We start from the raw sequence: 26,340 nt of genomic DNA on the forward strand, positions 1-26,340 counted from the left end.
ATTTTAAGGCTTGACATGTTGGTTATCAATTTCCCTGGCACAAATTAATTTTTTATAATTGAGAAATTCAGTATTGTATTGCATTTTTGTGCCGTAAAAATAAATTTAGTGCATTTTTACTGATATTCAGAGCTTCATAAACCATTGTGCAAATATCTTGTGACATAAAAATTTTAACTACCACATTTTTATTGTCCAGGGTATCTGCTTTCCAAAAATATATACAGGTGTACCTCGGTTTACAAATTGAATGCGTTTTGCAGGACTTTTCGTATTGCAAAGAATTCGTAAACCGAAATGCGGTTTCCCATAGGAATGCATTGGAAACCAAATGTATCCGTTCTGGAGGTCAGAAAAAAAGTAAAAAAAAAAGTCTTCAAAACTCTTTATAAAGTGCACTTTAAAGGCATAAATACTGTACAGGGACATGATTAAAAAGAAATTCATAAATGCATTGAAAACCAATGAATCCATTCCAGAGGTCAGAAAAAAGGTGAAAAAGGTCTTTTCTGTTCAAAACTCTTTATAAAGTGCACTTTAAAGGCATAGTACTGTACAGGGACATGATTAAAAAAAAAATTGTAAATGCAGTGAAAACTAATTAATCTGTTCCAGAGGTCAGAAGTAAATAAAAAGTCTTTTTTCTGTTCAAAACTCTTTATAAAGTGCACTTTAAAAGGCATAAATACTGTACAAGGACATGATTAAAAAGAAATTCATAAATGCATTGAAAACCAATGAATCCATTCTGGAGGTCAGAAAAAAGTCGAAAAAAAGTCTTGTCTGTTTGAAACTCTTTATAAAGTGCACTTGAAAGGCATAGTACTGTACAGGGACATGATTAAAAAAAATTTTGTAAATGCATTGAAAACCAATTAATCCGTTCGTATTGTAAAAAAAATTCATAAACCGAGGCATTATTTTCAATGGATTTTCATTCATAAACTGAAAATTACGTTAACTGAGGCGTTCGTAAAATCGAGGTACGCCTGTACTGTTTGGGTGTTTTGAGTAATCTTCAAGCCTACAATTTTTTTAAACGTGTGCAAAAAACACAAACAGCTCTGGCAGGAAAAGGGTTCATTATACACTGATCTAAAGGACTGCAAAAATCATTTGATAATTCATGGCGCTACTATATACAGTATATTGCAAAGGGTTAGGTCCTGTGACAGGTTTTTAAGGCTAGACACGTGCAATTAGTTTAGTTACAAATCAAAATTCGGAGAAAATTTTTATTATTCTGAGATTTGAATATATCCTGATCTCTGAATCACAATAGTAATGAATTTCAATGAATCAGAAATAAATTATAAGGAAAACAATGAATTCATTCGTATTAGTTTCATTCGAATGACATGATGGGATAGTTTGAGCCTTTTGTTAATGTTTTAAGCATCCGAAATAACGTAACGACATAACAAATGATCCAAATTGATTCGGATCCTTTTTGTTTATATTTGGATGAGAGCAGCGCGGTAGTCTTTGACTGGATTTAATATGATTGATCCTGGATCCTCCATGATACACTTGGCTTTGTCTGCCATGACTCCTCTATGTTTGTACATTGTATTCAACAATTACTAGATGTCCCATAGCAGAGGAGTTCACAAGGCCCAGCAATCCTGTATGACAGTTTCACCGATATCAGGGATCAATCATATTAAATCCAGAGGAATATTGTGCTTGTATGATACATAAGCATTGGAATCTATGGAATCCTTAATAGTTTGAACCATTATACCTCCATGATGGTTGTACCCCATTGGTTATAATCCGCTTATGTTTGGAGAATTATTCTTTGAAGTCTGTTTTGCCAACCACAAAAGTGGGAGGCAACAACTATTGCTGAGTGCACATCCTTGCGGGGGACACTTTGAGGCACTTGCTTATTATTAGACAGCACGTGGTGGATTCCAAAGAAGGAGGAACAATTTCTGTGGACTTTGGATTATTATATATAATTTTTGTATTCACAATAATTCACTGTTATAGTGAGTACCACACAATAAAATGTGAATCAATAAAATTATATCACCTCATCACTATTAATTTAGCGCCACTATAACATTTTATATGTTGTCTTATTCACTTATTTATTACGGTTTGTCCAAAGTGGCAGCAGTTTTTTAAATTAATATATATATTTGTTGAATATATTTGAAACACTAAGCGCAATTTAATAGGTGTTGATAAATATCACATACACATTTATTTAACACACTTATTTAATATATTTGTTTGGTATTATATTGTGTTTTTGTGCATTAAAATTCATTCAAGTGTATTTTTTCCAACACAAATGCATTTGAAAAACTGCTGCTCAAATACCGTGTGACAGTAAAAAAAATGCAACATCTACCAATTTATTCTCTAGGCTAGGGCCTCTGTTTTAAAAATGTATAATGTTTGGGGGTTTCCTAGTAATTTTCTAGCAAAAAATACACATTTTTAAATGTTATTATTATTATTATACAGGATTTATATAGCACCAACAGTTTGCTCAGCTCTTTACAATATAAAGTTAGACAATACAACAACTACACAGTTCAATACAAGAGGGTAAGGATGACCCTACTCCTTGGAGCTTACAATCTAAGAGGAAGTGGCTGGTGGTACAAAAAGGTAATAACTGTGGGGGATGGACTGGTAGAAGGAATAGAAGATTCCGTTATTAGCTGAAGGCAGGATAGGCTTCCCTGAAGAGATAGGTTTTCAGAGATCGCCTAAAAGTGAGCAGAGTAGGCGATAGTCTGATAAATTGGGGTAGAGAGCTCCAGAGGATGGGGGAGGCTCTGGAGAAGTCCTGGAGATGAGCATGGGAGGAGGAGACAAGGGAGATGGAGAGCAGGAGGTCATGGGAGGAGCAGAGAGGACAGTTTGGGTGATATTTGGAGACAAGATTGGTAATGTAATTGGGAGCAGAGTTATAAATGGCTTTATATGTTATTATTAAAGTTTTGAATTTTATTCATTGGGCAATGGGAAGCCAGTGGAGGGATTGGCAGAGAGGGATGGCAAATATGGAATGGTTGGGTAAGGGGGAGGAGTCTGGAAGTAGCATTTATGATAGACTGAAGAGGGGGTAGCCTGCGATGAGATAGGCCAATGAGGAGGGAGTTACAATAGTCAAGGCAAGAGATAACCAGGGAGTGAATTTGTTGCTTAGTGATTTCCGAGGTTAAGAATGGGCGTATCTTGGAGATGTTGCGGAGGTGAGCTCTACAAGACTTGGACAGTGAGTGGATTTGGGGCTGAAAGGAGAGATGGGTGTCTAGGATTACACCTAGTACCCTGGCATGAGGAGAGGGACTGATGGTAGTATTATTAATCTTGATGGAGAAGTCAGGGTAGGGGGCACGGGCTGGAAGGAATAGTATGAGCTCCATTTTGGAAAGATTTCATTTGAGGAAGTGGAGTGAGATCCATGCCGATATGTCACTTAGTAGGTTAGTAATGTGAGAGGAGACTGAAGGGGTGAGGTGAGGAGTAGAAAGATAGATTTGTGTGTCATCAGCATAGAGATGGTACTTAAAGCCATGGGAGTTTATCAAGTGACCAAGGGAGGAGGTGTTGATGGAGAAGAGAAGGGGTCCAAGGACAGAACCTTGAGGGAAATGTAAACAAAAAGGAGTGGACATGGCCTGGTCTTAAAGTGGTTAGGAATAAAGGACACCTCGGGACGAAGAAGATATGTAGTGTGCACCAATGGTGAAAATGTGCATGACTAAATTGCATTGCATACTGGGCATGGCTTAAAGGAGCATACAGTATACATTGTACACAGTCTGCAGTCCTTATACCCACAATATACTCCGTAATTACTGTGCTGCGAATGAGAGTCTCACTCATATAAACGTTGATTGAACGTTGCTCATGAAACGCGTAGAGGGTTGTTACACTTCCAGTAAAGAATGATGCCATATAGGCAGATGGAATATGTTATTAATACTTAAAACATCCAATAAGTGTAATATTGTAAGATATCTCTGTGTGTGGAAAACATTACCAGCCTTTCATTTATACAATTTTATGGGGGATAATGTTCATGGAAGAGAAATAATAAACAGTTTTTCCCAAGATTGGAAGTAGCAGAGATGGTGGTACAAGGAGGAAATAAGCCTGTGGAAGGGATTTAGTTATAGTTAGGTAGCTATGTGAACATTTACTTTGCAAAGTGAACAGTTCTTTAGTAAATCGACTTCTGTAGGATATATTTCTAAAAAAAAATGGATAGAGAGCTGGGTTAAGAAAAGTGATTCAGTCCATAAAGTGTGTAAAGCTGTGGACTCAGCCTTTGTCTGTGTTGGGTGAATGGAGTATGGGAAAGAGAGGTAGGCAGTTAGGCCACAGTATTAAACAGTGTTTACTGAATCTGATGCAGCTGTGCATGGTAGCCAATCAGCTTCTAATTTCTTGTTTGTTTAATTAAAGTGTTACTAAACCCACAACAGTACAATCAGTCTGTATATGCAGTAAAGCATGCTTGTTATACTCACTGTGAGACCTAAGGGGTTAATCCTCTGCATTGTGTAAAAATGCTGCTTGATCCTGACTTCTCTGATCCCCCCCTTCTTCCAGTATCCCCTTTTTATCTCCTGATAAGACACTTTGTGTGGAGACACTCTGCACATTCTCAGTTTGGTGTGTATTGCTAGAGTGTTTTTTTTTTCTTGGGAGAGTGCATGTAACCAGCACAGGGCCAATCAGCACTGTCCAGACAGAGGTCAGGGGTTCTGCATCCTCCTAGAGCAGAAAGAAAACTCCTCCTACAAGCTTTAACCAGTGCTCAGATGGACACTGATAGAAGTCACAAGACTGCTCTAAATACTGATCTGAAAAGGTAATTAACAGTTTATATTTACTAAAATAATTGAATTTCCATGTAGTGTGTACTGTGGAAGACCAGATATAGTGAATGCAGTGTCCTGGGTTTGGTAACACTTTAAGCTTTAGCAATAAAACCTGGAAGCCAATTGGTTTCCATACAGAGTTGCACCATATTTTGCACTGCCCAGCTTTAGTAAATAACCCCCAGTGTGTGAGGAAAGGACTGCTGATAACCAGCAAGTCCCTGATGAACTAGATCCATAGGAAATCATGTTAAATGAACTGTATGTAGTGCGTTTCTGCACATTGGAAAACGCACTGAAATCCGTATAAATGTGAACCTAGGGTTAAAGCGGGAACAATGACTTCTTTGAGACATAACATAAGGTCAAAAAATGAATAAGAAGAGGGGAAAGCAGGAAATCTATGTAAGAAGCGGTAAAGAACAGAATATATAAAGCCTGATAGTACAGAGGAAACAAATGACATCAGGGTATTCACTCCGAGACAGGAACGAGAAGAAGAAACCACGGCAGCCACATTGGTCTTTTCTCTTTAAGCAATGACATTTACAGGATAAGAAGTAGCTCTAGGCTTAGGTGATCCATTGGATCTGGGACATGATTTTGTTTGAAAAACTACTGAAAATATATCCTACTGCTTGGACTATATGATGTAGCTGACAAGGCTACTTTAGGCAGCGTTGATTAGAGCAGTGGAAAGAGCAACAAAAAACAGAATAGATCATCTGTCTGCTCTTACTGCGTCTATCCTACCCCCTCCTCCCAGCTCCAGCTATTGCTCACTCCTGGATCTTAGGCTTTAAGCTCCCTTCTGTCATAATGATGCACTAGTGGGGGCATGCACAGAAGCAGCAGGATTCCTTCTGTCCCTCATTGATCCTGAAGGGAATCTGCCATCAACAAAAGAGCACATCAACATGCAGCAGGTCACTAACTAGATAAATGACCTGTTTTTAACCACTTGTGTTAGCATCTGCCAGCAAGTTACAATGTCACATTAAAGTGGTATTAAACCCCACAAAAATATATTATTTTGCAGTTTGGTGGCTGCATTAGTTTTTTGTTTTTTTTTAATTCTTTGTTTATTCATTTTTTAGTTAGTACATAACAGCTGCAGACAAACATTCGTCATGAAAACTTTTGTGCCACCCCACAAAATTGGATAGGGAAAAACCTAGGTCTAAGAGTAATTTAAATACATTAATACTAGGCAGGACTCTTTTCTCAAAAAATAGGTGCAGGAACTCCCCCCTTCTGAGTCACTTCTTGTCTCCGCAACCTACCCACCTCTGAGCACTGTCACTTGGTTCCACCCCCTACCCACCTCTGAGCACTGTCACCTGGTTCCACCCCCACCCACCTCCGAGCACTGTCACTTGGTTCCACCCCCTACCCACCTCCGAGCACTGTCACTTGGTTCCACCCCTACCCACCTCCAAGCACTGTTACTTGGTTCCACCACCTACCCATCTCCGAGCACTGTCACTTGGTTCCACCCCCACCCACCTCTGAGCACTGTCACTTGGTTCCACCTCCGAGCACTGTCACTTGGTTCCACCCCCACCCACCTCCGAGCACTGTCACTTGGTTCCACCCCCTACCCACCTCTGAGCACTGTCACTTGGATCCATTCCCTACGCACCTCCAAGCACTGTTACTTGGTTTCACCCCCTACCCACCTCCAAGCACTGTTACTTGGTTCCACCCCCTACCCACCTCCGAGCACTGTCACTTGGTTCCACCCCCTACCCACCTCCGAGCACTGTCACTTGGTTCCACCCCTACCCACCTCCAAGCACTGTTACTTGGTTCCACCACCTACCCATCTCCGAGCACTGTCACTTGGTTCCACCCCCACCCACCTCTGAGCACTGTCACTTGGTTCCACCCCCACCCACCTCCGAGCACTGTCACTTGGTTCCACCCCCACCCACCTCCGAGCACTGTCACTTGGTTCCACCCCCTACCCACCTCTGAGCACTGTCACTTGGATCCATTCCCTACGCACCTCCAAGCACTGTTACTTGGTTTCACCCCCTACCCACCTCCAAGCACTGTTACTTGGTTCCACCCCCTACCCACCTCCGAGCACTGTCACTTGGTTCCACCCCCTACCCACCTCCGAGCACTGTTACTTGGTTCCACCCCCTACCCACCTCCGAGCACTGTTACTTGGTTTCACCCCCTACCCACCTCCGAGCACTGTTACTTGGTTCCACCCCCTACCCACCTCCGAGCACTGTCACTTGATTCCACCCCCTACCCACCTCCAAGCACTGTTACTTGTTTCCACCCCCTACCCACCTCCGAGCACTGTCACTTGGTTCCACCCCCTACCCACCTCCGAGCACTGTTACTTGGTTCCACCCCCTACCCACCTCCGAGCACTGTCACTTGGTTCCACCCCCTACCCACCTCTGAGCACTGTCACTTGGTTCTACCCACCTCCGAGCACTGTCACTTGGTTCCACCCCCTACCCACCTCTGAGCACTGTCACTTGGTTCCACCCCCTACCCACCTCCGAGCACTGTCACTTGGTTCCACCCCCTACCCACCTCCGAGCACTGTCACTTGGTTCCACCCCCTACCCACCTCCGAGCACTGTCACTTGGTTCCACCCCCTACCCAGCTCCAAGCACTGTCACTTGGTTCCACCCCCTACCCACCTATGAGCACTGTCACTTGGTTCCACCCCCTACCCACTTCTGAGCACTGTCACTTGGTTCCACCCCCTACCCACCTCCCAGTACCTCTCCTTTTAGAGAATACAGAGCCAAGTATCATTTTGTAGTGCTGAATAATCTGTATGGAATTTGTTAATGATAACAAGAAAAGCAGAAAAATAGATCCCCCATAGCCAGCAGCAATAGATACCCCCAGCAACAATAGATTCCTCCAGCAACAATTGGTCCCCAAAACAAAATACCACCCCCAGCCACAATAGACCTCCAACAGCTACAACAGATCTCTCAGCAGCCAGCAACAATAGATCATCCAGCACACCCGATCACCCCTTGCCATTACATACATTCAGCAACATAGACCCCCAGCAGCTACAACAGATCTCTCAGCAGCCAGCAACAATAGATCATCCAAAACACCCCAGCACCCCTTGCCATTACATACATTCAGCAACCTAGACCCCCAGCAGCTACAACAGATCTCTCAGCAGCCAGCAACAATAGATCATCCAGAACACCCCAGCACCCCTTGCCATTACATACATTCAGCAACATACACCCCCAGCAGCTACAACAGATCTCTCAGCAGACAGCATCAATAGACTCTCCAGCAGCTAGCAAAAATAGAAAATTGACCCTCCCTCAACAGTAGATCCCTTCCAGCAACAATAGACCTCCCCAGCAACAATAGACCACCACACAAAAATAGATCCCCTTCAATGACAATAGATCCCCCAGCAGCCAGCAACAATAGATCATCCAGCACACCCCAGCACCTCTTGTCATTACATACATTCAGTGTAGGAGGTTCCGGAACTGACTTCCTCCGTATTCCCGCCTATAAAAAAGCCCTGATACTAGGTATAAGAGCCAGCAAGTAGTGTATTATTCAAGTTTTGTTTTATTTGTATTTTTCCAATATTTTCACCTGTTGATATTTCCAGTAAGTTTGTTATTTTTAAACTTCCTTCTAACAGACCCTCTAACTGCTGCCCAGCAGCAGTGGCAGTTAGAGGGTTGGCACAAATCTTTGAACACTGACAGGGGTACTTACAATGGTCAGCTTTTATTAATTTATGTAAAACCCGTATTACAAAAAGGAAAAACACTGTTACTGCAATATATAAAGTGGCTTATAAAGTGGTAGCAGGAGTTCTGCTGCAATTTGTTAGTAAATTCATCTACATTCTGTTAATCTAACACTACCTTCTCCCCAAACTAACAATGTTGTTGTCTAAAGCTGTCTCCACTGCTTCTCCATTCAGAGTGGAGACACCCTGGGGTTTATTTACTAAAGCTGGAGAGTCCAAAATCAGACTCCCTTCTGCATAGAAACCAATCAGCTTCCAGGTTTCATTGCCAAAGCTTCATTGAACAAGCTGAGGTTAGAAGCTGATTGGTTTCTATGCAGAAGGGAGTCTGATTTTGGACTCTCCAGCTTTAGTAAATAAACCCCCCTATGGCAAGGTTCACACTAGCCAATGCTCTGAAAAGCAATCTATGGTGAATAGCTTTTCAAAGAGCGGATAAACAGCCACAGTCAGGCTTCGGAATGCCCATGTTTTTGTTTTGTTTCTTCGTTTTGCTGAACATCTGTTCATAATAGAGCTAATGTGCCAGCCAGACACTTGTCTTGTGGTTGTGGTGCAGATCCATTAACTTGAATGGCTGAGTTTAACAAGCAGTAAATTTGCCACAACGCAAAGTATTGGGACAATGGCATGTGCTCAGCCTCCTCTGGCTGTATTTTACACTTTAGGTGGATGGCTGGGGGGATAGAAAAACTGTGGTTTAGCCACCTGTTTTTACTGCCTCCTGGTCACCTGTATGAAAGAGGTCTAGGACAGGAAGCGTGATACTGGCCAGATCAGCATGTGAAATGTAAAAAAAAACCAATGCAGCTACCACATTTGCAAATTGTTAAATTGCAATATATTAAATTTTTAAAGGGTTTATTACTTCAAGTGCATTCTGGGGGCTGCCATGCTGAATTTGCCTCAATCAAACGGGATGTCCAGATATCTGTCGCTATACAGCTTTCGAGAAAGCTGTAAAGAAACAAAGCAGAAAAACCACAAATTCTAAATGAAAGGTGGGTACCAGAGGCACTGATTTCCAGCAACGCCATTTCTGCTCTATCTCATCCTGCTTTTAACAGTTTGCGATGGAGGAGCCACAGACTCCAAATAATTCCTTGTTGCTCTTAGCAAATCAGCTAATATCTGCTGACACCCAGATCTATCTCTCCTCTCCCCAGCTCACCCCCTCAATCTCCTCACGTATCACAAATCTACTAAGCGACATATCAGCATGGATGTCACATCACTACCTCAAACTCAATCTTTCCAAAACTGAGCTTGTAATATTTCCTCCTCCCCGATCCCCCACTCATGACTTTACCATTAAGATCAACAGCACAACCATTGGTCCTTCCCCTCGTGCCAAGGTGCTAGGCGTAATCCTAGACTCTGACCTCTCCTTTGGGCCGCACATCCACTCACTGGCTAAATCCTGCCGCCTCAACCTCCAGAACAGTTCCAAAATCCACCCCTTCCTGACCAATGACACCTCAAAACAACGTATCCACGCCTTGGTTATATCCCGCCTCGATTACTGCAACTCCCTCCTCACTGGTCTACCGTTACACAGGCTATCCCCCCTTCAGTCTATTATGAATGCTGCTGCTAGACTCATACACCTTACCAACCGATCAGCGACTGCTGCCCCTCTCTGCCAATCCCTCCACTGGCTTCCACTAACCCAACGTATAAAATTCAAAATATTAACCACAGCTTACAAAGCCATCCACAACAGTGCCCCTAGCTACATTGCCAACCTCATCCACAGATACCGCCCAAATCGCCCACTCCGCTCCTCCCAAGATATCTTCCTCTCTAGCTCCCTCATCACCTCTTTCCTTGCTCGCCTCCTGGACTTCTCCAGAGCCTCCCCCATCCTCTGGAACTCCTTACCACAGTATATCCGGTCAGCCCCCACCCTGTCTGCCTTTAGGCGATCTTTAAAAACTCACTTCTTCAGGGAAGCCTATCCCACCTCTATCTAAGAACTGTACTTGAATCACCTCCACCTGATCATCCCCCGCAGCTATCTCCTTTTGTATCACCTCCCCCTTCCTTTAGATTGTAAGCTCCACGAGCAGGGCCCTCGTATTCCTTCTGTACTGAAATGTATTGTAATTGTACTGTCCCCCTTATATTGTAAAGCGCTGCGCAAACTGTTGGCGCTATAGAAATCCTGTATAATAATAATATGATGTATATTATGAACCCCCCTCAGTGACAGATACTGGGACAAAATTATTAGGGAAATTACACTACGTGGTTTTAGTACCTCTGCTGTTATTAAAGAAGTGAAGAAAATTGTCTTTTTATAGGAAACAGCTGAATTACAAGCAAATAGTTAAATACACAAATAAAATATACTATGTAAATATTTCACCTTTCAAATGATTTGTAATATTCAGCCAGTCTTCTGATCCAGACACCCTTCACAGATAGCAAATCTAGGTCCTGGACATCTCTACAGACTACTGTGCAGTTATGCAATGTAGTCCAGGATCCACCTCGGCCTGTGATTGGACAATGAAGGAGCAGCAGCTTACTGAGCATCCCTACAGCTTCTGTAAGAATTTGTTATACTAACAGCACTGTACAAAGCAAGAGAGAAAACTAGATTCAAGTTTTTCAGGAGGTAGGTATTGGGACAAACTCAGTTGCTTATGCTCGTAATTTAGAAAAATATATTTACATATATTTTTAAACAAATATATAAATATTAATACATTTTTTTCCCCTTTTTCTATTGGAATTTAACTTTTACGTGTTATGTGCCCGTCCAGGACCAAGCTCTACTCACACTCCCACTACCCTGTTCTACAGCAACCCACAAAAAATCCTGTTAATATTAGGATTGGTTTGAGTTGGAGTTTACACGGAAATAAAAACTTGCTCACATGTGCCAGCAATCAGGTCTGGTAATGGGCCGTTCAGGTACCAAATACTGTGGGAGGAAGGGCAGAAGGTCACTTATTCTCCCAATTCTCGTTGTCCTAAAGATAGTCAAACACCTGAACTGGAGAGAACCCATATATTACCTAACTAACTACCAAACTACCTAATTATCCACCTCCCCCCCCCCCCAATGGTTGTCTCTAGTGCTTCCCTCTGGCACCTAGCCTTATTATCTTCACATTTTTATTATTTTCTTTTGGTCCTAAAAATTCACTCTGGCCAGTGGTGTATTTAGGGTTTGTGCTACCCTAGGCAACACAAAAATCGTCTGCCCCCACAGGCACCCACCAACACCCCCCCCCCCCCTTCCCCCTCCCATGGAGAGAGCCTGACATTGACCAGCCCCCCACCTGGGAGAGCCTTCCACTACCCCCCCCCGGCAATAGAGAGAAAAAGACACTCATCTTCACAGCTCCGGACATCCCCGGGAACGAGAGTCAAGACTCTACATACACCATCAAGCAGCCCGCAGCCTCTCTTGGATCCCACCTGGTTCCTATGGCATGCGTGTCCCTTCTTTCATCCCTTCTTCTGGGGAAGAGGTGCGGCTCCCCTGAAAAATGCCACCCTAGGCAAGTGCCTTGTTTGCCTTGTGGTAAATATGCCCCTGGCTCTTGCTCTGTCTTTCCTGCTTCATCTTTTACTTTTTCTTTTTTGATCTACAGTAATTTCGTTCTTCCTCTCCTCTTTTTCTCCTCCCGTTCCCCTATATTTTGTCACGCCACCCCATGTTTTACTACTACAGGTCATGGCAGTACCCCTTTCACTGTTTTTATTTACATTATAATATATATGAGCATTATATGCCACAACCAGTCATTTCTATGCCTTTTTTGCTTTTTTCTTCTTGTTTGCTCATAATTGTGTGACTTGCTCGCTATGATTGCACGTTATGTCCATGATCTTTTTACACTTTGAAATGGCCTTATCTCCATATTTTTTTATGTTGTACAAAAATAAAGATATATTTACCTCTAACTACCTAATTACTACTGGAAATATAACTAACCCAAGCATCATTCATGAATACAACAGCTGAGACATGTACAACTATATGTCTAAGTGTGAAAAAGAAAAACTGAAAAAACATCCCACGCTGCATATGGATAAATGCAGGTTATGTATGAATGCTATCAGAATGTATTACTATGGATTTGATTTTCTTGAGCACAAAACTGGGGTACACAGTTGTTTACATTTCCTCCAAGGGCCCAAAAACATACATGTAATTTAAGGCTCACCCTACACATTACAATCTCACCGTAAAATTTTCATACAATCCACTTTAGCTTCACCAAATGTTAGTAACATGAGGACCTACCTAATCTATTCAACAAATCTGTATCCAACCAAGGAGGTCTTTCCATTACATACTTGTCAATAGATCTCAAGGAGATTGTACAATCAGGTTGTACTGTGTGTGGTTAGCCTGTCTTCCATCTAAAGTGGCCTTAGTGTCTGCATTTGTCTATGTCTTTGTGTATTATGTATGATACATTATTGCCTTCTTATAACAGAAGATAAGTACACATCCTCACTTCCAGAACACCCTAAAGCAGGCTCTGCTTACAGGTAAGTGGGCAATCATGCTAACCATTCAGTTTTGCCGCTTTTAGCCATCTGTGCATCCAGAACCACTAATGTACAGTATGGTGAAGGTATAGGTACAATTGTACGGAGCCAGTATTACCAATCTATACACAGCTGTTTTCGGCTCCTTAGCCCCTATCAGCGCAGGATGTGGATTTACTGGTATCACTGTATGATGGAGATAAAATTATTAAACTAAAACCTTCTTCAGGCCCAAAGACTGAAGTAAATTACTCTAACTACTCTATAGCAGGATGTGAAATTTGCATCTGCTATATAAACACGGGAGATGATTCCAGACATTTATACCTGAATTGAAAAATAATATATATATATATATATATATATATATATATATATATATATATATATATATAAAAATGCTTGCAATGGTTCTACTCAGCAAGTGTATATTAAAAGAGATGGAGCAGACTATCGATTGATCTGTTGGTTGTGTAATGTGGAAAAAACAATTTAATTTCCATTACGTGTGCCATGCTGTAGTCGCAGCCCCAATGGCCCTAAGGTGAAAGCAGAGCAATAATCTTGATTAATGCAAATATTACATTTAATGGGACTAATCATATTCGCAAATTAATTTTAGCTGTATTGATTGTCAGTGAGCACATAGGAAATGATTCTAATCTTCTGCTATGTCTGTCAAGGTTAAAGACTGTTATATCCATTGACATCAGTGCAGTATATCAGTTACGTATGGTATCATCTCAGTCATTTTCAGACACAGCTTCTACTTCTTATTCAAGAGATAAATATCATCACTCTGCAACAAATAACTCTCAGCATTCTTACAGCAAAGTCATTGATGGTTTTTACAATCCAGAGCTTTTCCATACAGTTGCGGTCACATTAATATAGTACCATTAAATGATACCCATGCCTTCTTTCATTGGTACTGGTAAAAGCCTGTAAAGTTTCTAGTAAAAGATTGAAAAATGCAAAGTTTTAGAATGGTCTATCACCTTATGTTGCCAATGCCCTCGACAAGACAATGTAAGGAAGTTAAGCTGGTTTCTTAGAGGCTCAGCATTTCAAGACCTCAAGAGCGACATACATGTTAGTATAAACACAACCTAAGCAGCAATGTATTAATATTCGAATGATGAGACTACACAAAGAATGAAAAACTACAGATCTGCTTGGCATGATGATAAAACATACATTGCATACTAGAAGCAGAGAGTGACTGCAGAGCATGCATACAGGGTGGTGAGGGTGGTGGAGGGTATTGAAGTTTTGGGGATACCAAGGCAAGGACAAAAAGTTAATGAGTGCAAGACTACAAATCTGCTTGGAACATAGACATTGAACCTGCATGATAATAAAACATACATTGCATACTAGAAGCAGAGACAGACTGCAGAGCATGCATACAGGGTGGTGAGGGTGGAGGCTAGCATTGAAGTTTTGGGGATACCAAGGCAAGGACAAAAATGTAATGGAGTGCAAAACTACAGATCTGCTTGGAACATAGACATTGAACCTGCATGGTGATAAAACATACATTGCATACTAGAAGCAGAGAGTGACTGCAAAAGCATGCATACAGGGTGGTGAGGGAGGTGGAGGACATTGGAGTTTTGGGGATACCAAGGCAAGGACAAAAATGTAATGAGTACAAAACTACAGATCTACTTGGAAAATAGACATTGAACCTGCATGATGATAAAACATACATTGCATACTAGAAGCAAAGAGTGACTGCAGAGAATATACAGGATGGTGAGATGGATGAGGACATTTAAGTTTTGGAGATACCAAGGCAAGGACAAAAGTTAATGAGTGCAAAACTACAGATCTGCTTGGAACATAGACATTGAACCTCCATGATGATAAAACATACATTGCATACTAGAAGCAGAGAGTGACTGCTGAGCAGTGGCATTCCGAGGCAGGTGCGGGGGGTGCGGTCCGCACCGGGTGACACCGACCGCACGGGGTGACACCGGACCCGCTCCACAGAAAGGTAAGTTGTAAAGCAAGCCGACGATCCCCGCAGGATGCATCAGATCTGCGGATTGAGCATAATGGATTGGAGTCCGATCCATTATGTTCAATCCTCAGATCTGATCCATTCTGTGGGGATCGTTGGAGGGGGTGTCACCAAGTGTTACCGCACCGGGTGACACCTACCCTAGGGACGCCTCTGCTGCAGATCATGCATACAGGGTGGTGAGGGTGGTGGAGGGCCTTGGAGTTTTGGAGATACCAAGGCAAGGACAAAAATATAATGAGTATAAAACTACAGATCTGCTTGGAACATAGACATTGAACCTGCATGGTGATAAAACATACATTGCATACTAGAAGCAGAGAGTGACTGCAAAAGCATGCATACAGGGTGGTGAGGGTGGTGGAGGACATTGGAGTTTTTGGGATACCAAGGCAAGGACAAAAATGTAATGAGTATAAAACTACAGATCTGCTTGGAAAATAAACATTGAACCTGCATGGTGATAAAACATACATTGCATACTAGAAGCACAGAGTGACTGCAGAGCATGCACACAGGGTGGTGTGGGTGGAGGTGGGCATTGAGGTTTTGGGGATACCAAGGCAAGGACAAAAAAATTGATGAGTCCAGAACTCTCACCTGACCAAACACAGAGCTCAGGATTGGGTGCAGCTCCACGAACAAGGGCTCTGAGTCCTGATCAGGGTCACTGTCACTGCTCTTGGTTGGTGGAAGGTCACTGACTTTGGTTGGCTGGGTGGAAGCTCCTTCTGAAACCTTCTCAGCCTCTTTCTTCTTTGATCTCAGCTCATTTCTAGTCTCTGGCTGTTCCTTGAGGTTGGGAGACACCAGCCTGGGACTTGATGTGTGTTCCCTGGGACTGGGCGGATAGTCCCTGGGACTGGAAGGTTGCTGCCTGGGGCTGTGTGAATGATGCCTGGGACTGGGGGACTGCTGCTTGGGACTGGGAGACTGCCTATGTGGAGTCATGTGCTGGTGACTAGGATGAGGGTGGTGAGTGGGGGTTTGTGGATGATGGCTTTGATAATTGGGATGGTGCTGAATATGACTATGGTGGTCAGGAGGTGGGCTGCTGGAGTGATAGTACCTGGAAGGGTACTGGGAATAAATGGAAGGGTATCGATGTGGATTAGCGGGGTACTGGACGTAATGCGGGCTGCTGGGGTGTCTAGGCTTTCGCGCCCCCTCCTGCGGAGGAAGTCTTCTCATTATTGGGGGGCTTTCGGTCGTCCGTGGCGATAACCGTCTCCGTCCCCCAGCAAGTCCACTCTCCCTGGGATGGCATAGAGGCCTCCTGAAGCTTGGATCAGTCTCATGGGGCAGCTGGTATCTGTGATGAACTCTCCTGTTCTCCCCAGTGCTCAGCACAGAGCTGCCGCTGTCGTTCATTGCTCTGGAGCCCGCTCAGTCCTGCCATAGGCAGCTCAGCACACGGAGAGCCGAGGCACAGGCATGTTCTACCGGCCACGTCTGTTCAGCACCACCGCGCCAGTGACAGCTCCAGCACACAGCTTGAATGGGAGGGAGGAGGGAGCTGGAGTGGAAAGGGAGGAGCGGATCAGAAGGTGGATGACACAAGAGAGAGACGAGGAGAGGACTCACATCATTTCCCCCATCATTTCCAATAAAAGTCCAGCCATCTCACAATGCCCTCCTTGTGTCACATACACAATCATCCCTGCATGTATGCACACATGTAGGCACCTATGTATGTCATGTTTGTCTTCATTCATTACAGCCATTTATAATACACACATCAGTACCTGCCTTCAAGGAGCTTACAATCTAACGATGGCCCCACACTGCTTCCCTAAATTACCCTTTTCTTTTCCGATCAGTCTCCCTCAATAGGAATAATCTATCTGTAGTCAATCGATCTGTACGACATACACGGTGAAGAGGATTTAGATCAATAGTTGGAAGATTTGTAGGTTATCGATTGCATTTGTTTCCACCATGCGATCAATGAAAATATGACCAGATTCGTGAACAAAGCATCTTAGTGCTGGCAATCGATGGAACACGATCAATCATTTTCTGCCGTTGGTTTGATCGAATTCAACCAAAATCGAGTCTAGTGGTGTCCACATACACTTCAATTTTTTTTTTGTCAGATTGACGTGCGATTCAATCAAAATGATCAAATCTGCAAACAGTTAATTAGCCATGATTTTCAGTTGAATTAGGCTCACTTTTGATTGGATTGGATCATACAGAGTTGATTAGACAGGGAAAATAGCAGTTGTTTTGGATCAATTGGCAGCACTGGGATACTTTGTCCATGAATGTGATCCTGTTTCGATTGATAAGGTTATGAGATTACACAGTAGAAATAGAGATGAGATAACTGATGATCCTAAGTTGTAATCATATCTTACCTATCAATCGAAATCCACTTCCATGTGTGTGGCATTTTGATTGAATGGGTTGTCGACTATAGATCAATTATTTCTATCAGAAGAGATGAACCCAAAAAGAAAGCAATCATATAACAGTGTGTATGACCACCATAAATCGATCTGAAGGGAAGTTATGCCTTAGCCTGGGTTCACACTGATGCGGTGTGGAATTTGCAGCATCTTCTATGCGAATTCCGCACCTCATCACAATTGCACCCCGTTCATGCAAACCGCTGCGGGGGTGTATGCTAACAACACCCCAAAATCAGTCCGCAAAATGTGGTGCAATGTGCAGAATCAGATCAAATGGGTGTGAATATCCATGCGATCCGATTCTAGTTTGGACCAAAAAAGGGTCCTGCACTTTTTTGGTGCGGATGCGGTGCAATTTGAGCCATACAAAATGTATGGCTCCAATTGCACCTCACACAATTTGCATGTGATTTGCACAGGAATGCGGTGGGGTTCCTGTGCGAATCACATGCGATATACCGCACCACACAAGCGTGAACCCAGCCTTAGGGTCCCTTAGGTCTCTACTGTACATGTATACCGGCCAATTTAAACAGGGGCCGATTAACCTACCAGCATCTACTTGTAGTTTGGGAGGAAACCAGAGTACTCAGGGGGGGAAAAATGCTAACATGGGGGAACATGCAAACTCCATGCAGAGTGGGTTTGAACAAGGGGCTCAGGCCAGGGGGGCTAACCACTAAACCACTGTGCTGCTCCATTATGCATGGGTATAGGGTAATCTATTTTGTAGGTGTATTCGCCTTATAACTATATAGAGTAAAAAACACTTTAATCTGCTTAAGGCAATGCACAGGCAAGCACTGGCACTCATGTTTACATGTGCACACATATTGGCGTATTTTTTCAAATGATTAAGTTATACATAAAAAATACTCCTGTACATGTATAAACGCTCATCACAGCGTTTTTCCGTGCATAGCTGTGTACAGCGTTTTTTGTAATACATTGCCAAAATAATGCTGCAGGTGTGGCTCCCAGGAGCCACAATAACACCTAATATATAGCTGTATTCACGAGCCCTAAGTCTGCAAGAAAAACTCCTGATATTTATATAGCAACAGCGTGATTTTTTTAAATGTAGCTTTTGTTATTAACCACTTGCCCACCAGAGGATTTACCCCCCTTCCTGACCAGGCCATTTTTGTGATAAGGCACTCCGTTACTTTAACTGATAATTGCGCAGTCATGCAATACTGCACCCAAATGTAATTTATGTCCTTTTTTTCCACAAATGGAGCTTTCTTTCGGAGGTATTTGATCGACTCTGCGTTTTTTATTTTTTTGCACTATAAACAAATAAACTATTTTGCCAAAAAAAACAATATTTTTGACTTCTTGCTATAAAACATATCCAGTAAAAAAAATGTTAAAAATCAAATTTCATCATAAATTTAGGCCAAAATGTATTCTGCTACATGTCTTTGCTAAAAAAAAATCTCAATACGTGTCAATTGGTTTACGTGTAAGTTATAGTGTCTACAAATGGCGGTATATATACTGGAATTTTCTTTTAAGATTTTTTTTATACTTATAATGGCGGCGATCAGCGACTTATAGCAGGACTGCGGTGGGCATTCTGATACTGGGGGGGACTGACTAACTTTCACTGACATCCCCAGTGACACTAATACAGTGATCAGTGCTAATAAAAAGCACTGACACTGTACTAATGACACTGGGCAGGAAGGGGTTAACATCTGGGGTGATCAAAGGGTTAACTGTATGCTGTTTTACTATGTGACCTGTGTGTGTTTTACTATGTAAACACGCTGTTTTGTATTGTTCTGCTATGCAGAGCAATACAAAGCAGAATGCTAGTACTGACAGGAGAGAGATCTGTATTGTTTACATACAGACCTCTCCCCTGTCAGTGTTCCTCGGCAATCGCAGGGTGCCAGTGGGGAATCTCCGGCTGGGACACGTTGATTGACAGCTGTAGCCACCAATGGTGGAGAGTGCATGCTCCCTACCCAGAAATGCAAAATCACATATATACGTAATTTTGCGCAGCCCTGCTGCCCTGTAGCAGTAGTTCTGCTATAGGGCAGTCAGGAAGCAGTTAAAAAGCAGCCCTTCAGTTCCAAGTGACTTTGTCTAGGCTTAGATGAGGTCATCTGCTGCAGGCAGGCATTTCCACAGTCTCCCTTCCCACAGTGATCACTAGGCTGTACACCGTAATTTTGTAGTAACACAAAAGGATTTACATAGCTTTGTCATCTCTGAGCTAGCATCTTGGTCCAGGAAAAAGATGCAGACTGTGGATGAAGCTCTAGCAAAGATGGATATTTGAAGGGAAAGCAGCTAAAGCTATTGTCAGAGGGAGTATTGTGATCTTTGCGAGGGGCAACAAATACCTGTAAATGTTACAATTACTCACTATTTTGCAAATGCAATGTTTTAAAACTATGCTGGACTCTTTTAACAAGACATCATACCTGCCTCGATAAAGGAGTCTTGCATGTCTGCAAAACATTGCATTCCTGTGTGATTTTTAAAATACAATAAAAGTGAATATTTTACAAGAACTCTGGTGTGCTGGAAAGATATTTTACCATGGCATCTAAAAAGCCAGTTATTGTAGGTTCAGACCTTCGCAAGACAGGAATATGCGCAAAATCATTTACTTTCCTGACGCATATAAAAACATATTGCCATTTAGCGGACATGTGGTGGTGCTATTAATCGCTATTGGCACCTCCATGCATCTCCAAACTTACCATGCGATGCAGTGCTACCAATTTTTGGGCCTTCTTTTTCACATTTGGGAGTGAACCAAGCCTTACTGGCCAATACAACAACTACATGGTGGTCGATTCCAGTATGGTTTGCATTGGTAATATATTTTTCGATCCATGATTACAAGCAGACACACTCCAGGATCACCATGTTACCAGCAAAAAGGAGTGATTTGGACTGGTTCAGTACAACTATGCTAGATGAAAATATACCCACTGAGCAGGAAGGATATGTTCCCCAGTTCACACATGTGTGAATTCAGATGCATTTTAGAACGCATTGATTCATATGACATGTAAAATAAAATTGGGTTCTCTTGCGGCCATCCACATATATGCGGTGCACACGCAGTGCAAATTTAAAACGATTCCTATAAATATTCTGAGCAGTGTGGTGTGGCTCCAGTACGAATTACAGGTTCATTGACAATGGGAATACTTCTAAAATCAGTGAAACAATAAAACAGCGCAAAACATGAAATGAATCAAAAATAATTATACACAAATCATAATAAATTCTGTGGTTATAAAATAAATGTCCAAAACCACCAAAAAGAAAAAAAAAATTTAAATTTGTGTCCAAATACAAAAAGTGATGAAACCAAAAACAAATAAAGTCCCATTTAAACATGCAAATACTGCTCCAAAAAACTTTAGGATACGTGTAATACAGAGAAAAGACTCCACTTCTAAAATCGCACATTCCTCATCAGTTGTGAACACAATTTGAGCCTTGCCAATTCACATTAGAACTGCATCTAAATTGCACCTGAGCCACTGAACAACTACTTTGGAAATTCACACTGAAAATGGACTTGAAAATCACATTGCACATGTCTGAACCCAGGCTGCAGGTATCTCAAGGTTTAATATTCAGTCTTGATGGGAATGTACCTTTAAATAAACATTACAGTTTACGCAGCCCATCATTTCTCTAGAGACTTGTGACATCAATGTGGCATAAAACATACAGTGACTCATCGCAGAAAGAGAGAAAAACTGTAAGTGAATTGATACATTCTGCTAACTAATGATTCAGCTCTCACAGAGCTACCTGTGGATAATATTTACACTTTTTTAATAAGACAGTGCAAAGAGCGACTATGTACAGTATTCTAAACAAGTAATCAGAGTTTACCTTTCCCAAGTTTTAAAGTCTGATAAGTGAAAGTTGATTGTTATGTGGTTTGTACAGATCATTATACTTTGCAAATTAATCTGGTCTCACACAGTACACAGAACATGCAAATGCAATTATTTTAGTAAATATAAACAGCCAAATACCTTTTCTCATTAGCAGTTAAAACAGTCTTCTGACTTCTATCAGTGTCCAGCAGAGCACTGGTCAAAGCTTGTAGATGGAGTTTTCATTCTCCCCTGTTTGTCCTATGAGGCTGCAGGACCCCTGACCCTCTGTCTGGAAAGCACTGACTGGCCCTGTGCTGATCACATGCACTCTCCCAAGAAACAAATCTCTCTAGCAATACACACCAAACTGAGCATGTGCAACTTGCCCCTAAGGCTCTGTGCTTTTTTTTAAATTTCATGTACTTATATAGCGCCGTCAATTTATGCAGCGCTTTAAATATATATATTGTACATTCACATCAGTCTCTAACCCTCAAGGGGTGTACAATCTAATTCCCTAACTCACATTCATACATACACATACTATCAACAGAAAGAGAAAGATTGAGTATCTGGCTGCTCATCCCCACCATGGATACAAGAAAAAATGACCCCCTTTGGGACTTTAGTGCTGCAGAAGCGGGGCTCCTTGGGAACGTTGTATTGTTGTAATCCTACAAGGGCTTATATTTTTGGAACAGTTATCAGAGCCACTAGTATGATTTTAGGTTGTAATGTATTATTTTAATAATAAATGTGTACAATAAAGTATATAGAAAAAAATTCTCATGACTACATATGTGATGTTACGTCAGCTGCAATAAAGTCCTAAAGGGGATCATTCTTTCTTGTACCTGTTCTGTCAGCAGATTTAGAACAAATCCTCATTCACTTCTGTTGCTATAGGCATTGCAGAGAAATGTGTATTGAAAAATCATAACAGAAGCAATGAAATAACAGCTTTTTTCCCTTTTAGCCTACATTTTTACCTGATCAGAGAATATTCCTGGTGATTTTTTTTTTTACTTTCTATGCAGAGCAGAATCTTGGCAGCCTACAGTCCTGTAAAGTGAACATACAGCAGGTGATCATGGGCTGCTAGAAAGTGTCTAAAACCTGACTTTAGAGTTTTTGCTGTGAACTTTGAGGATCTTTAATAAATTACTTCATAGTACATGCAGCTAGAGAGGTAAATGTGGGCTTTAGAATTAAACTCCAGGAATTAAGTATTTTGTATACTTACATTCTAGCTTAGCTTAATGTAAGTACCCATATCTGATATCCAGAGGGTTGCTGGGGATGCTGTAGTAGTCCACATTACTGTACATACAGTGAGAACTGTGATCATCTGGGTTCTGTGTGAGCAGGTTCCCCTCTGCACACTGAGCACATGGAGTCTATTGCACCTTCACAATTCATAGAGCTTGAATTTTTTAAATAGAGCAACTTCTCCTAATCTCTGTACTGGGGCAATCCTAACATAATGGAATTACGCCACTCCAACAGTTCAGTGGTCTGTTGTATAATCTTTTCTGCTGGCCAGCTCATTGGAGCCCAACTGTTATGTTGGAGCACTCATGTTAATGTCCCTTTAAACACTGATGATGGCATTGGCTCTGGTCCCTAATTACTGATAATGGCACTAGCTCTGGTCCCTTTAGGAACTGATACAGGCACTGACTCTGTTATGTGCAGATAACACTGTCCTTCTGTGGTCAAAGCATAATGTAGTTTTGGCTAGCGGCCTCTCACCAACTCCTGTATCAGCAGGTAATCTCCTTCTGTTCATTGTGTGAATTATTTCATAGTACATGCAGCTAGAGAGGTAATCGTGGGCTTTAGAATTAAACTCCAGGAATTAAGTATTTTGTATACTTACATTCCAGCTTAGCTCAATGTAAGTACCCATATCTGATATCCAGAGGGTTGCTGAGGATGCTGTAGTAGCAGGGGCGGACTGACAACTCATGGGGTCCCCGGGCAATAGGGGATCATGGGGCCCCTGTGTCCTTGCCCAAATTCAAAAAAGCCTATGAAAAAAGGTACCAGGGACATCTCATTGGGCCCCCTACTGACCCCGGGCCCTCGGGCAGTGCCCGAGTTTCCAAATAGTCAGTCCGCCCCTGTGTAGTAGTCCACATTACTGTACATACAATGAGAACCGTGATCATCTGGGTTCTGCGTGAGCAGGTTCCCCTCTGCACACTGAGCACAGGGAGTCTTTTGCACCTTCACTATTCATAGAGCTTGCATTTTTTAAAGAGAGCAACTTCTCCTAATCTCTATACTGGGGCAATCCCAACATAATGGAATTATGCCACTCTAACAGTTCAGCGGTCTGTTGTATAATCTTTTCTGCTGGCCAGCTCATAGGAGCCTAACTGTTATTTTGGAGCACTCGGGTTAATGTCTCTTTAAACACTGATGATGGCATTGGCTCTGGTCCCTAATTACTGATAATAGCACTGGCTCTGGTCCCTAGTCACTGATAATGGCACCAGCTCTGGTTCCTTTAGGAACTAATACAGGCACTGATTCTGTGTTACATGCAGATAACACTGTCCTTCTGTGGTCAAAATGTAATGTGGTTTTGGCTAGCGGCCTCTCACCAACTCCTGTATCAGAAGGTAATCTCCTTCTGTTCATTGTGTGAAATGCAGCTGGTCAGAGTCTGCAGTGTCTTTTTTTTGATCAGGAAGTGGGCACTGTCAGCATCTGTGGCACTCACCCTGATGTCCCAGAATGCCTGCCGCTCTCCCTCTCAAGTGCAGAAATGAGTGGTTTGTTAGCAGCCTGATGTGTACTCAGTCCTCTCAGAGCAGCCTCCAAATTTGTTTTCCTCAGCTCCAGAAAACAGCAGCAAACCACTTCTCCTCTATGCCACAGGGCCTTGTGGGGTTTGCAGTTTACTCCTCAGCTAACCAAGCCAGCTCAGTCTGTCAGAACTACACCTCCCACAATTCCTGCAGTCCACATCCTGTGTGCCTTTCTACTGCATAGAGGGCTAGCTCAGCAATAGCTGTACACAGCTCTACAATAAAAGTCCCCTCCTGTAGCTGTGCGAAAGTCTCATACATAAGTATGTAAAAAATCAGCATTCCTGGAGTTCAGCTGTAATGTGTATAGTCTGGGCACAGGTACATTTTAGGAGGAACTAGTTACATTCTAATGATTTTTTTAAATACTGTCTTTTCAATCAAAGAGGCATTATTATTATTATTATGATATTCTATGGAGGTACGTACCATATTGATTTTATTATTGTGAACTTTAATGACAGGTCTACTTTAATTTATTCATATTATTTTTAGTGTGGAAAAAGAGTAAAACTCTTCAGTTTAAAAAGTGTTAATTAAAGAAGAAAAGATCAGAACACTCTGTGACAGCTTTTTAACTGTAATAATAACGGGGTCATAGAAATGACTGACATTAGTGAAGCGTGGTATGAAACGCATATTGCATGGCAACTGAGTGAGCTGAAACAACACAGATTAAAAATTACAAGTATCTGTAATAGACAGAATAGAAAAGATAAAACGATGACACTTAGTATGTAAGTATCCAGAGTCAGATGTTTACCACTAGCCTACAGGGCACTTATACCCTCTTCCTGCCCAGGCCAATTTCCAGCTTTCAGCGCTGTCACACTTTGAATGACAATTGCGCAGTCATGCAACACTGTACCCATATGAAATTTTTTTTGTGACAGATAGAGCTTTATTTGGGTGGTATTTAATCACCTCTGGGTTTTTTATTTTTTCTTAAACAAACCAAAAACCATTGAAAATTTTGAAAAAAACGTTTTTTCTTAGTTTTTGTTATAAAATTTTGTAAATAAGTGATTTTTCTCCACTGATGTGCGCTAATGAGGCTGAAGTGATGGGCACTGATAGGCTGCACTGATGGACACTGATAGGTGGCACTGCTGGGCACTGATGAGGAGGCACTGGTAGGTGCCACTGATGGGCATTGACAGGCATAACTGATGGGCACTGAAAGGCAGCACTCATATGGCACTGATAGGCGGCACTGACTGGCACTGTTAGGCGGCACTGACTGGCACTGTTAGGCGGCACTGATCGGCAGCACTGATAGGCGGCACTGACCGGCAGCACTGATAGGCGGCACTGACTGGCATTGATATGTGGCAATGACTGGCGCTCATGGGTGACACTGAAAGGCAGCTCAGATGGGCACTGATATGTGGCATTGATGTGGCACTGATGGGCACTGGCAGGTGGCATGGATGAGCACTGAGAGCTGGCACCGATGGACATTGACAGGTGGCGCTGCTGGGGCTACACAAATTATCAGGGCACACTGATCATCAATGCTCTGATGATCAGTGTACATGTCCCCTCTGAGGAATGCCGATTACCGGCTCTCCTCTCCTCACGAGCTGTCAGCGTGACAGCTCCTGGGGAGAGAAATGCCGATAACTGGCATTTCCTTGTTTACATGTGATCAGCTGTGATTGGACACAGCTTATCACATGACCGAGTCGTCATCTTCGGCTCTTTCCGTGGATCGGTGATCCGCTGTGTCCGATTGTCACGCTGCGCGCTCCGGGAGCTGCGCATGCGCAGTGAGAATGGGAGGACGTCATATGATGTCCTCCCAGAACGAGAGAACCACCTTGTGTCCGTCATATTACTATATGGCGGGCGGAAGGTGGTTAAAGCCTAACTTATGGTAAATGTTTTTTTTAAATCAGCACAAAGGATGGTATTTACATTGAATAAGTATCCAATCTTCTAGATTGTAAGCTCGAAAGAGCAGGGCCCTCGATCCCCTCATGTTTTGCATTGTATTGGTATTGTTCTGTCACATGTTCTGTCCCCCTTTGTAATGTACAGCGCTGAGTGAACTATTGACGCTTTATAAATACTGTAT

At 42.4% G+C, this 26,340-nt stretch overlaps 1 protein-coding gene across 1 annotated transcript in view; it reads right to left on the reverse strand.

The window, feature by feature from the left end:
- CABP1 (calcium binding protein 1) overlaps positions 1 to 16,672 on the reverse strand; it is a 58,305-nt gene extending 41,633 nt beyond the window's left edge. The window contains exon 1 of the mRNA XM_089653286.1: positions 15,768 to 16,672. Coding sequence (XP_089509412.1) covers positions 15,768 to 16,538 — 771 coding nt within the window. The 5' untranslated portion in view covers positions 16,539 to 16,672. The remainder of the gene's footprint in view (positions 1 to 15,767) is intronic.
- Between the last annotated feature and the right edge of the window lie 9,668 nt (positions 16,673 to 26,340).

The sequence above is a fragment of the Staurois parvus genome, unplaced genomic scaffold (genome assembly GCF_062004578.1).
Source record: "Staurois parvus isolate SC_StPar_1 unplaced genomic scaffold, SC_StPar_1.0 ptg000704l, whole genome shotgun sequence".
In the NCBI taxonomy this organism is placed as follows: domain Eukaryota; kingdom Metazoa; phylum Chordata; class Amphibia; order Anura; family Ranidae; genus Staurois; species Staurois parvus.